At 42.5% G+C, this 13422-nt stretch overlaps 1 protein-coding gene and 1 long non-coding RNA gene across 2 annotated transcripts; one reads left to right on the top strand and one right to left on the bottom strand.

Moving 5' to 3' along the window:
• Positions 1-1586: 1586 nt before the first annotated feature.
• BCL2A1 (BCL2 related protein A1) lies at positions 1587-4073 on the bottom strand. Its single transcript, XM_064389276.1, has 2 exons — positions 3259-4073; positions 1587-1792 (listed from the first exon to the last, which is right to left on the bottom strand). Exons 1-2 carry the CDS (start codon positions 3676-3678, stop codon positions 1688-1690), a joined length of 525 nt encoding a protein of 174 aa, XP_064245346.1. The 5' UTR covers positions 3679-4073; the 3' UTR covers positions 1587-1687.
• On the top strand, positions 2934-3667 carry LOC135280897 (uncharacterized). The gene is made up of 2 exons (XR_010347704.1): positions 2934-3397; positions 3486-3667. It is a non-coding gene; the product is annotated as an uncharacterized LOC135280897 (long non-coding RNA).
• Positions 4074-13422: the final 9349 nt, after the last annotated feature.

Here is a 13422-nt window from a genome sequence, read left to right as displayed (position 1 = left end):
AGGAGAAAAAGAAATACATGCTCTAACAAACATTAACATCTGTTTGTGTTCTATGATTAAACCCACCAAGTTAGACCATGGAATCACAGAACAATTCAGGCTGGAAGGGACATTGAAAGCTGGTGTGGTCCAGCCTTTCCTGGAAAAGGGAGCCTAGGTGAAACTATCTAGTGCCCTGTTCAGTTGTACCCTGAAAACTGCCAGGGAGCAGGGCTCTACCACACCCCTGGGCAGGTTGTTCCAGTAAAAAATTGTTCTTACTGCAAAAAAAGAGTCTTATGTTGAGATGAAAGATGGGAGCCCGTTACAGAAGAGGCTGATTTGTTCTCTCAGTGTCACAAAGCTGGATTTTTAGAGGATCTGTCTCAGAGAACAGCGGTGTTGTGTGCCACAGGCTGCTGGCTCTGCTTGGTTCACCTCCCAGCATGTCTAAAAAAAGAAGAAGTGTGTTTAGACCCAGCCTTAGTTCCCTAATGGAAAATCACTACAGCTGAAGAAAACCCTTCTAGGATGAATTCTTGAACAATTACTCTTTAGGCTTGGAAGGCAAATGGAATTTGAGTAAAAACATGAATTGCCCCAGACTGTAAAAGCCTGGAAGTTCTATGAATTTGCTGAGTTTTATGATGTATCCCAAAACACTGATTACTGTCATCAGAGCTGATCCAGTTTATTTGTTTTGACACAAGATATCTGTTTCTTATGCAAGCTACCAGATAGTGCCTAAAAAGTACTACAGAAAATGAAAGTCTTTACATCCTTGGACCTCAGGTCAAATCCATAAACTACTTGGATTTTCCAGCAGCATTTTGATAACTCTTCTAAGATTATCTTACTCAGACAGATCTTTTTCCATGCACCGATTTTTCTGGGAAAAATTAGACCAATCTTAAGACTTTAAAATACATATTTTAATGTATTTTCTTAAAATATTAGTGTATTTACACAAATTTCCCATTTAAAAATATTTTTGCTTGCCTATTTTTAAACATCTAGTTTAAAAAACATTCAGCCAGATGACTACATCACACAAATATGAAAGAACATTCATTGTAGATGTGAGCTATTAAAAAATACAGCGCAGAAACACATACCATTGCTATAACAGTAAGTGAGTGCACATTTTTAAGTTGCTAGCTTCCACAAACAGTTGTTCCCATATAAATTGCTTAGTCTGTGTCAGTAACTTCTACCCATTTCTATATTGGAGTTCCCATTTCTTTTTTCTTCACATAACACCCCCCCCCCCCCCCCCGCCTTTTTCTTATACAGAGGTTGCACTAAAATGCATTACAGTAGTATTTCATTTACAAAACAAATGACATAAAAACTTGTTTCTTAACCCATTGGATTGTATTTCACTAAAACAATGTCCTTTCATGGAGATGCAAGAGAGATTCCAAGAGCTGTCTGGAAGTGGAAAATGATCTCGAGGCAATCCTGCCTGGAAAGGTGGACTTGAATTGCTGCATGATGTTGTGCAGGTTCCCCTGTGGAAGGATCTCATCTGCAGATTTGGTAATGAGCATAGCATGTTAAACATTGTATTTAGTCAAAATAAATACAAATAAATTAAAAACCAATGATGGAAGGAAATTATTCTCTTGTTGATATTGCTTGGAGGAAGGCTGAGAAGTGAAGTTTGTGGCAATATCTAGATTACACACGAATGGCAGATCCTGTTACTTCAGTAGTACTCTCTGAACAAGGAAACAACAGCTATGAACAGGGCTGTAATTTTGGAGAAGGACAGTAGTGATCTTCTTTCAAACTTTGTTAGGAAGCCATTTTCCTGTGGAAAAGAACACACACAGTTAGGAACAGCTTAAAAGCAGCACATAGGGAAACCACACCACTCTCTGTGTCAGAGTAATCTAACATTGCTGCAGCACTGTGCAGTGAGGGACAGCTTTTCAGAGCTCTACCTCCAAAAGATGAATACCTCTTTAAAAATAGCAACTTAAAATAGCTGCACCTTGCTGAATGTTTGTTTCATCTCCAAGTCAGGGCTATGCCCTCCCTGTGTAAATAGAAAACAAACATGAACTCTATCATCTGAGCCCACATCTTCCAGGAAGGTACAAGTACTATGTTTCTGATGTAGTAATACACCCAGAAATATCTTCCTTTAAGCTTCCTTATTCTACTATGATGAGCCACCTATTATGACAGAATGTTGCCAGGAGTTGATACTTCTCTGAAATAAAATTGACTCTCTTTGAAAGAGATGGAAAGATAAGCTTCTATAATAAATCCAATGTATTAAGGGGCCAAGAATCGCTATCACCTTTTTTTGCTGCTACAGACAGAGAAGTATTAAAACAAGCAGGAAGGAAAAAAAAAAAAAAGGAAAAGCAAGACACTAGAAAATAAATTGGGGGGAAAAGTAGTAGGAAATATGAGACAAGTGGGATGAGAAGGGGTGGAAAGAAAAAGTAACATTCACATATAAGGAAAGGAAAAAAGTACCAAGGAAATAACTGACACTGGTGTCATTAATGCTCAAATTCCCCCAGCTGAAAAAAAAAAAAATAAAAAAAAAAATTGGTGCGATAAAACTTTGCAAAGCAAAAGGATATTTCCCTTCACTGGCAGAATGGGAATTTCAGCAGCTTGGCAAAACAGTCCACTTAGTAACAAGTATTTTTCTCAGCATTGACCATTCATAGATGGAAGTTCTAGGACTATCTCAGTCCAAACAGAAAAGATTTAATGCCAGTTGTACTTACCGGTATATTAGTTGTAAGTAAAACTGATTTGGGGAATTAAATAATGGCTTTGTTGAAATCCACAACAGAAGTGCTGACTTCATTTGTGAGGATCACACCTGTGTATTCTTTCCTTACCTTGAACTTAAGTATTTTTGGACCAACATCTCTATGAAAGCAAAATTGCTGCACTGACCTTAGGATGTCACTTAATTTTAGATTTAATAATGGAAATTTCAGGGTATGTGTGGTTTAACCTGCTTTAACTGGGATGCTGGACCAAATGATTTTCCAAGGTCATTGTCAACCTGAATTACAGTATGATCCTGTCATTCAAAATTGGTAAGTGCCTTTTAAAAATAAAGTTGTCTTTTATCACTGTTCTGTTTAAAGCAGAAGCAAACTCTCACTGTAAGTCTCAATGAGACATTCCAGACACCAAATATTAAGCCACCAAATGAAACCCTGAATAAAATGGTTTTGACAGTGCCTATAGCAATAATTAATGAAATCTGCTAATATAGACTTTGGTGCAAAATGAGAAACTCACCCAGCCACCATTCGCATCAATCCATTCAGCTTTGTTGTTTATGATGTACTCTGTGATGAAATAAGAGATCTGCTCCTTCTCCTCTGCAGTCAGCTGAACCCCATGCTCTTGAAGCTTCTTGGTGAGAAGACCTCCAAATGTAAATATGGTCATAATTCGTCCCCAGTTAGTATTTCCATCAGCAAACTTTTCATCCATGACTCCGTTGAAAATTCTCTTGGCAACAGCTACAGAGGTGATGTCAATCCTGTCCAGGAGTGGCCTGAGAGCCTCCTCGGTTTGGTCTTGCAGAGAGGATGCCATGGTTCTCAAGACATGAGCAACCCTGGTCTGGGCTGGCCCGAGGTGTGATTCCTGGAGCACATACTGCAGATAATCCTGGGCTAAGTAATAAACGTAATAGAACTCAGCAGTTTCCATTCAATCCAGAGTGCAGGGAGCAGCTCACTCCTCGCAGTCAGGCTCGGCAGTGAGCAGCCACAGGACATGCACACGGTTTTGTTTCGTCAGTTTTGATGGAATCTTTCTGGTTTTACCACAGAATTTCCTGTAGAAGGTAGTGACTTAATGGCTGCGTTGGGGAATATGTCACAGAGGAAATGAAAGAAAAAGTGTCTCCTTTTATGTCTTGAGTGATTTATTTCTCCAAATAGTGTTATTCCGCAACTAAAATCGACCAGATTTTACCACATTCTTTAGAAGCACAACTTGGCATTTTCTAGGGACTTTTGTTACATACCACTAGCAAAGGTTTGGCATTTGGCTTGCAAAATTCCAAGAATAGTGTGTGCTAGCAAAGGTTTGGCATTTGGCTTGAAAAAACATGCCCAATAAGTGCCTGCTGCTGGAGATGCAGACGCCCAGCACCTCCAGTGCAATCTCCTCACTGCCAGGGTTAAGGCTGCAATCTGTATTCCAGGTTTATGGGTTATTTCTGGTCACAACTTTGTGAAGAAACTCCCAACAGGATGGAAGAATGGATAAACTTTCTTCAGCACTCAGGGAGTTTTACAGAAATGCAAAAAGTGGGAGCACAAGAGCGGTACAATTATGGATGGACAAAGGGGAAAGTCAGCTTTATAGCATTATCCCTGTTCCAGACTTTCCCACACTCTCTCTGAGTGCTCTTCAAGGTCCTTCTTTGAAGATTTGAATGGGAAGCTTCAAAGATTTCTTTCCCCCATGGGGAGCTCTGCTGTAAAAGATGTTATAAGTATGAAAGACAATGCTAATGCAGGCAGCATGTCAGAACATAGGATGGAAAATATCGGGCCAGTGATGTGTCATACCACCTGAATCTTTTAGGACAGGTAAAAAAGAAGTATCATGATACCTACAACTGCTCTTAATTTCAAATTTTCTGTCAAGCTGTTATTTTTGGGAGAAGAGGCATGGGTATCTAGCCAGCTTTTTCTTTACAAACATCTTGTCCTGAGGCAATCTGATCTTGCTAAAGAGCCAGGATGTGTCCATGGAGAACTTCACCCCATTGCAAAGGCTTCAAAGAGCAGCAAGCAGTTTGATGTCTGGAGACCCCTCTCTTTCTCCATCTTTCTTTATCCCTCTACTTCTTACCCACCTTTCTTTCACTGCTCTTCTTCCCTTGAAAGCAAAAGGCACTCCCAGCACCCCCCACCAAAGCTTTTCTTTGTCCCAGGAGTGGCTGTGAGCCTGTTTCCAGTCCTGGACACTCCCTGATGCTCAGACTTACAGAAGAGGAGCAGAGCTGCAGTCTCAGATGTCAGGATAGCACTGGCACTTAATTGCACTGGGGAAAGCCTGTCTGGACTGTGAAACAGCTCTGGTGTCACACACTGCTAACCCTAGCCAGCCCCCCAAAATGCATGTGCTGCTGCTCTGACATCACAGTTTTTGCAGAAACCCATTGACTAGACCAGGGTAGTTTCCACTTCCTGCTGAGGTTATTTCTGTACGTGGTGAGTCTGGCTGAGACTGACACAGTCATCTTCCATCAGAGCAGGGCTTGAAACCTCAAGCTGGAGCCAGCACAGCATCCAGCACTTCAGGATTATTTCCCTCACTTTCTCTTGGAAGCAAAGAGAGAGGGGGCTTGGTGTTGTGTTCACTTTTGGGAGAGAATGTGTTTCAGAGGGCAGTGTGAGCTGGAAAACTCCAATATTAGATGTTACCCCCAGGGAAGGATGTGATGGCAGGACTGGGAATGAGCTGGGTGTGGGAAGCTGAATCTCCCCTCTTTCATACACTCATGTTCTTACCACAGCTCATTTTGAAAGTTCAGAGGTGTTTCCTATCCAGTACCTGCAGCTGTTGCTTTGGCAGAGCTGCCTTTGCCTTTGTTATGTTCAGTGATTTCAGCAAAATGCTATCATTTTATGAGGAATGCAAACGGAGAGAGAGAAAAAAAAAAAGGATATAACAGTTGCTAACTCTTTCCAACTGGACAGGAATTTCTGGTGCAGAGGGAAGTCATTGCTCACCCAGACAGCTCCCCTCCTGTCAGATGCTTGCTGTAAACAGGGCTGAGAGAGGTACTAGAGCAGACATCACAAGAATCCTCTTCCTATAGAGCACAGTCTGTGAAATTACAGATCACTCCTGAATTTCTTAGTAAGTGATTAATGAAAAGTTTTTGGTATTCTCTGAGAATATAATGGTTGAATCTGAGGACAGTGAACAATGCCTAAGGAGACAGTTTTGTTTTCTTCATCACTGGCAGTAGCAAAAATGCACAAGCAGATGCAGCTGTTTCTTTAGTGGAGCATTTAGGATTCTGAGGAGGGTGATGAAATAAGACTATGAATGTCACCATTACTGAAAGAAATCAGTGTAGTACCTTGGCAATTTCGGTGCAAATGCTGCTACTTAGAGTCTCTTGATTTCTTAAAGGGCTTTGAGGTGAAGCTGAGGGCTCAGCTCCCAGAATGGGGTGGCAGCTCTGAGCAGAGATCTCTAAAAGCCAGCTGTGACACTGGTGACCAGAGCTCAGGATGGAGCTGTTGAAAATGCCCCAGCTCTCTCTCCTTCAAAGTTTTCAATAGTGTGCAGTGCAGGGTGCAGTTCCAAGTGTTGGATGTTCAGTAGCAGTGACAGTTTCTGGATCTATACACACAAGTTTGTAAAGAACAAACTCTGAACACTCTAAGAAATCGGCTTTGGGATCTCTTGCATCATGCCACTTTTATGCTTTGATTGTCATTTTCTACATTAGGCAGTGTCTTGCTTGCTTCTAGCAGACTTCATTCTCATTTTGTAGCTGTAAGTGAATACCTCTGAATTAATGAAACTCTACTTTGTTTCCTACCTGCTCTGTCTCCCCTGTGCTGCATAGACTGCATTGTCATACACTGTTTCTTCCTTGTTTTCCTCTTTGCTGGATATACTTTAAGTGTTAATTGTTGATAAAAGGCTTGAAACAGAAGTCAGCTTGTCAGGGAAGCTCAAATGCAAACCCTCCCCTCGCTACTTGGCAATTGGAAGGGGCTTCAGATACTTTGATTTAAATCTGTGCCCTGTGGATTTGAATCCACATCCTACTCTAACCTGAAAAGGCTTATTTTTCCAGAACAGATGGGGACTGAGTTGACAGATCCTCATAAAACTGACTTGTGAGAGACGATGTTATCTCATCACGTTCGAGACAAAACCAAGCCAAATAACAAAAGCTTTGCTGAGCTATCCGTGCTGCATCTGCCTTGCCAGAGTTCAGGTTATTGTGGGAACTGTGATTTTTATTTTTTTTTTTTTTAATCTGGAGGAACAGTCCAAGGCCTTAAGGAAATGATTGAAGATTTTTTTTTTTTCCCTCCTTTTCTTCTCTTTTTGTGGTCCACTGTGATTTTTCTAAAATTTTTTTAAATTTTTTTTTTTTGGTGTGGCATTGTATTTCATTGCGAAAGAACAGCTCGGTTCACTTGTAGCTTTGCAGCTGTCCTGCACAGCCCTGGTGCGAGCCCTGGGCAGGTTAGACGGCCTTTCTTTGGCAGCCTGGGCGGGTTGGGTGGCCTTTGCCAGGCGGGGATGCTGCGGGGCCGCTTGCCCAGTGGAGTGCTGACATCTAGTCGCAGCCGGCCGCGCTGCAGCGCCGGGGGAGCTGCGCCGCACGTCCCTGGTTCGGGCTCTCTCTGCAGCAAACACCTGAAATCCCGCGGGACTGGGATGCAGCCGGCTAATGAGCCAAGTTAATAAGGGATGTTGTGTTTCCCGAAGCCCCGGGCTGCAGCCAAAAAGCGATGGAGGGATGCTCCCTCTCAGCTCTGGGACCCCACTGCAGTGCTGTGTCCATCTCTGGGGTCCCCAGCCCAGGAAGGACACAGAGCTGTTGGATCAGCTCCAGAGGAGGCCACTAAGTTGATTAAATGGATGGATGGATCACCTTTCCTATGAGGAAAGGCTGGGATAATCGGGATTGTTCAGCCTGGAAAAGAGAAGGCTTCAGGCTGACCTAATTCCAACCTTGCAGAGCCTGAGGGGTGCCTACAGGAAAAGTGGAGGGACGCTATTTACAGGGGCATGGATGACAGGAGAAGGGGAATGGCTTTGAATGGAAAGAAGGTAGGAGTAGATTAGATGTTAGTTAAAAATCTTTACTGTGAGGGTGGTGAGGTGCTGAAAGAAGTTGTCCAGAGAAGTTGTGGCTGCCCCACCCCTGGAAGTGTTCAAGGCCAGGTTGGACGGGGCTCTGAGCAGCCTGGTCTAGTAGAAGGTGCTCTTGCCAACATCAGGGGTTTGGGACTTGGTGATCTTTAGGGCTCTTTCCAACCCAGACCATTCAGATTCTCTGATTCTATGAATTCTGCCAGCCGGGAAGCACCAAAGCCTCCTGTCCAAAGCATGGAAAGGTCATCTCCATCAATTATTGGAGCAGTTAACTTTAAAACATTTAAGACCATCTCTTAGTCTTTCTAGGATAGAGACAAAATATCAGGATCGTGGATCTCAAATTCTGTGGCAACTTGAAAGGGAGACTTTGACCCAGCTTTCATTCTGTGTGTCAGACATGCTCTGAAGGCAAGCTCCAGAAAGAATGGGAGGATGCAGCTGGTTTTGCATCCTCTTGGGCCAACTGAGGCATTCTGGGCTAATTAGAAAGCCAAAGTGGTCCCCAGCATAACCTAAAGTAACTACAGCTCACCACTGAGCTGCAGTGCCCTCTAGAATGACTGAGGGCTACACACTTTGGCACAGGCTCTCTCCTGCTCCCAAAATACCACCCAGGAAAGGCTGAGGGGGTGGATCAAATGGAGGTGCACCATGGTTCTCCATTGCTCAGACATGAGAAGGTGGTCATTCTACCCCCATTATGACTCCTCTGTAGCATTCCAGAGACCCAAGAGAACTGTAGGAATGGCCAGCTTTGGCTGTGTTACTCAGGATTCAGCTGCTGCCTCGTCACTTCCCCTGGTAACTCATCTCAAGTCAGAGGCTGTTTTCTTCTGAATCCCTGGTTCTGTCATCACCATAAGTCAAGGAGCAGCCAAACATACTTCTCCACTGTGCATGTGTCATGTGTCATCATGTGCATGTGTGCAGACACATGCTCTGCGTTCTCCTAAGCCTTTCTAAATGTTTATCTTGGATTAGGAGCATTTGAACACATAGTCATCGTTGTCAGCAGTGAGCCACAGAAATGTAAAGGTCCCTAAGCTTCCCAGACAATGGAGCATGAACAAGTCTTGGTAGAAGCTTAGCAAGTTCTTGCAGATGCCAGCAGAAGCACTGGTGTCAGCTTCATGGCTGAAAACACTTGCTCCCAGAAGGGGAGAAAATGAAAATCTGCTTTTGAGTATTCATGAAACAAGAAGCCAAGAATTCATGCCCCAAAATGATAACCAAAACTTTGTATGTCCCTGGCACTCACTGAGTGCTGAGTCAAGAGTGTCACAAGTCAAGGGTGGTCTTGAGTGTTGGTTCATTCTCCTGGGGCAGATGAACATGTGCACAGTCATTTGTGATTGATCAGCAGCTTTAGTTCAGATCTGTGTTTTTCAGCAACATAGTGCTGCCAGGAGAGACAGGCATTCAGCACCTAAACCTATTTTAGACACTGGTGATACTCAAAACGTGGTGAGACAGCATTTCAGTGATATATCTGAGCCTTGCTTAGCATGCAGAGAGTCCCACTTGATGACAACTTCAAAATATGAACAAGATTTAGGTAAAGAGTTTCCACTGAGCAAGGATAAGATATAGGTGCCCAGTTCCTTCAGGTGTCTTTGGGAAAAAAGAATAGCAGCTATTCATTAAAGCTATTAATAGTTTAAAGTTAGGCATGCTTTTAAATCCTTTGCTGTTTGATTTTCCAAGAGAAGCTTATGTATCTCACGTTTTTAAAATAAATCACTTTAAAACTCAAGCTCACTTTACCAATTACAAGTTACCTGGGTGCCTTGGAGCTTTGCAGTCCTCTACACCAGCCCTCCCAGGAGCGTGCTTGCCTCTGTGCTTCTCCATCTTTTAAATCAGCCCTGCCTCTGCTCCTGCACTTCTCCATTATTTAAATCAAGGCTGCATCTTCTCATGGTACTACTGGTACCTTTGCCCTGGGTCAAGTGTTTGTGATCCACAGATTAAATATCTTCCCTTTAGAAGAGAATGCATTCTCTTAATAAATCATTTTACCCCCCCTTTTTCCATATCCCCTCTGTTGATGATCCTATAAAAGAAGGCTGCAGCAACAGTGGCATTTCTACTATAAATTTCTCTTCATAGAGGTTCATAATTCATCTTTAATTTGTTTTGCATACACAGTTCCAGTCTGGGGGCACATTTGTTTTTATTCCCCTTTCAAATTGTTTTGAAATATTTAAAGTTATAAAATAGACAAAAATATGAATGTACAGTGTATAGATATTTTCCTCATTTATAATCAATCCAGATCTTTGGATGGAAATTATGATTAGGAAATGAATGTGTAATGGGATTTCAGTAATTTTCATATGTTCACAATAAATATTGATATTAAGACACATTTTTAAACCCTAATTCAGTAATTTTACTACAGTTTTATTACCTTTACAAATGTTTATTTGCATGAAAATGTGGTGCTGGTGCCTACTGCTTGCAGTCTCCTTTTTTAATAAAATTTTTTTAAAGCCTTCATGTACAAGAAAAAGACACAGACTACATTGCTGTTTGGCAGGACTTTTCTGAAGTCTGAAGTCCGTTGTTATGAAGGTCATTCCACCCACCAACAGCCTAAGAAACTGGGCTCCATGCGGTAGAATAAAATCTCCTTCATTACTCAGCTGCAAGGCAGAGCTTGTGAACTTAATATCCCAAATGACCCTTCTGGAGGGTTCTTCAGCCCTAACTGCATCTCTCATTTTTCTGATTTGCACCATTGCAGCAGACACTCGGCTGCTGGCACTCTGCAGTATTTTCAAATGATTATGTGTAAATTGCTGCAAATTAGAGCAAGAAATTAGCTGTAACTCCCATGGCATATTTTTATCCTTGTGTTTATTACGTTTTCTAATCCTCCAAAAAGCATGCTGAGATGGCATTTCTGTGCTCCTAGGAGGAGGCTGTGAGCAGAAATAGCAAACTAATCTGTCTCCCCAGGTATTTATGCCACATTCCTCGCTGTGCTGTCTGAGCGTGTAACACTGTCCCCTCGATCTTTTTAAGTGCAATGATGTCCCGTTAAGTGAGTGTGAAGGAAGCTGATGCTACCGTGACTAGTTATCCAAACCTGCTGCCATTCTTTAACCACGGCAGAATAAAAAGAGATTTGCTTTTCAGCTCATTTTTTATTGATGGATCTTTACAGTGCTCTGTGCTTTGAATTACATTTGTCCATCTCCATTGCCATGGCTGTGTACAGAGCCTGAGGTCATCGAGGGAATTAAACCTGTAAGCATCTTAGCAGTGATACTGATCCCAGGGCCTGCTCAGGCCCTAAAATGCTCTGTCTTTAAGAAAGCTGAATTCTTTTAGACCCTTCCAAATGACTTTTTGCCAGCTGTTATGGGCAATAAAGCAACACCGAAATGCCCCAGCTGGGACTGGGGGTTGTTCTGTGGTGGGAATTCACCCATCCAAGCCTGGAGGAGTGTCCTGCCCCAGCTCACTGAGCCAACACAAACCCCACTGGCCTCACATTACAGCAGGAGTGGGGCTGTGACAGTCTTTCATTAGCAATGGTGAGGTTGATTGCATTTAATCCGTGAGGCATTTTAATGGCCATCGGTAGCAAGAGCAAGCAAAACTCCATAGCAGCAGTTCAGTGCATGTAACTCTGAGTTTTCACAATAAAACCCCAGAATACCCACTCATCCTCAGCAGACTTGCCTTTGTATCAATTTGGGAATAGATTCTTGGCATGCCAGGGAATTATGCATCATAATGACTTCATCAAGGGCTTTCACAGCGTATTCTGGAGCTGAGAAACCTCTTTAAACCCCAGTGCAGATGGAAGCTTGGACCCAGCAGCAAGTGCCTTTCTCATGAAGTCAGAGGAGCTCTGCACAGACTGACCCCCTGTGCCTCTGCAAAGCTGTATTGATTTTGGTAACTTCATCTGTGCAGGGATGTGAATCTGTCCACAGGGAGCTAAATGAAACCTAAAGTTATCGATTTTCAAGAGCAAAGAACTTTAGTTAAAAATCTCTTATGTTTTCTTAATTATTCTTGATTTTGAAACATGGTATCACAGCAGAATAAGGATATTAAGAAGCAACAGTAAATAAATCAGCCAGTTGCACGTGATTTAATGCAGTAAGGGCAGAGAAAATGGGACTGACTGAATTAGACAAGGTTTTTATTTGCTCTTTGTGCTGGATAACTGTTAATCACTCAATGAGAAACGCATTTCCAATGGCCAGTGCTCAAGCAACGTAAATAATAGCAACATCCTTGTTTCTCCTTTGCCCTCAATCTCCTTTTGGAGGCTTGACAATAAACAGCCATTCCCAATCTATTTCGTAACTCAGAACCCAGATCCAAAAAGCCCCCATGAAACGTAATTAGTTTACTTTACTTGTCTCTCCTTTATATTCCTGAGCTAATAAATGGCCACTGCAGTTCCAGAGGGAGTTAATTTTTCTGGCTGCCTACAGGGGATTGAGAGCTGTTGTCTCACTTGAGCACAGCTCAGTTGTTTGCTGGGTCTATCAGCAGGGGCCCGTATTTGCTACAAAAGGTGGCAAACCACAAAATCATTATATCCAATGTAAAACTTGGTGTTCCTGTGGCATGGCAGACCCCTTCAACTTGCTGAATTTTGGTTTCCCCATCTATTGGATGGGCTTCTTCAAAAGATTTGCTGACTCTGGCAATAGGATGTAACTTTCTAGTTATGCCTGTATTGAGAAAACCATGGGCGCCTCTATGACCCAGTTCCCCACTTCTAAAACAGAGGAAATTTGAGACTTGCATTCAGGTCTGTGCCTGTTACCTGTATTTACAGCCTTCCCAAGGAGGTGTGCTGGGGCAAGGGGGTTCTGTATGTGGTGCCTCAGCTGGGCTGGACCATGCTCAGGCTATTGATGATGATTATTCTGTAGCCACGAGCTCAGTGGAGCTGCAGCAGGTAAGAGCTGACTCAAACGTGCATCACTCCAGTCATTTGCCATCTGTGTGTGAGTCAGAGCCCTAATATTTGTTTTCCATCCTTTGTTGGAAGTCAGTGGAGCTGTTTATTTATGCAGCAGTTGACACACTGGGGCCTTAATCTCGGCCAGGCCTGGGTGCTGGTTTAGTACCCAGCCTAATGTAGCATGTTATGAGTGAGAGGCTGGCTTTAGCTTTTATATGAATGTGTGGATATGTCTTGAATCCCATTTTTTCTCCCACATGACATTGTAGATAGCAGCTAGGTCTGCTTTAGAGATGCCACAGATGCAGAGCTTGTAATTCTTTGGACATGTGTTTTGGTTCAGTCACCTAAGATTGAGTGCTAGTGAGGCAACCTGAAAGGCAGTTTTATCAAGTTCATCTTTTCAAATCACTTTTCTTTCACAATATGGCTTGCTAGCTGTAAAATTATTCCATTAAACAATGTTACCACACTCTGAGGCAATTTGTTTTCTTGTGCATTGATCTTTGATCCAACGTACTTGCTCCTGAAAACATTCTTCCTTTTTAACCGCTTAGGCAGAAGTTAATTTTGTAGAAATTGGAAATTGTTATAGAACAGCATTTCTTTTGTAACTGTAACATTACTTTTGTAAATTTTCTGTCCTT

This window comes from Passer domesticus, chromosome 14 (assembly GCF_036417665.1).
Source record: "Passer domesticus isolate bPasDom1 chromosome 14, bPasDom1.hap1, whole genome shotgun sequence".
In the NCBI taxonomy this organism is placed as follows: Eukaryota; Metazoa; Chordata; class Aves; order Passeriformes; family Passeridae; genus Passer; species Passer domesticus.
Note: the sequence above shows the minus strand (reverse complement) of the source record. Positions and strands in the feature narration are given on the sequence as shown.

Bases quoted from the DNA above. Each gene is read 5' to 3' on its own strand.
- BCL2A1 (XM_064389276.1), bottom strand. From the start codon at position 3,678: ATGGAAACTGCTGAGTTCTATTACGTTTATTACTTAGCCCAGGATTAT. The intron at 1,793-3,258 runs GTGAGTTTCTCA...TCTTTTCCACAG, and splicing joins TTGATGCGAATGGTGGCTGG to GAAAATGGCTTCCTAACAAA.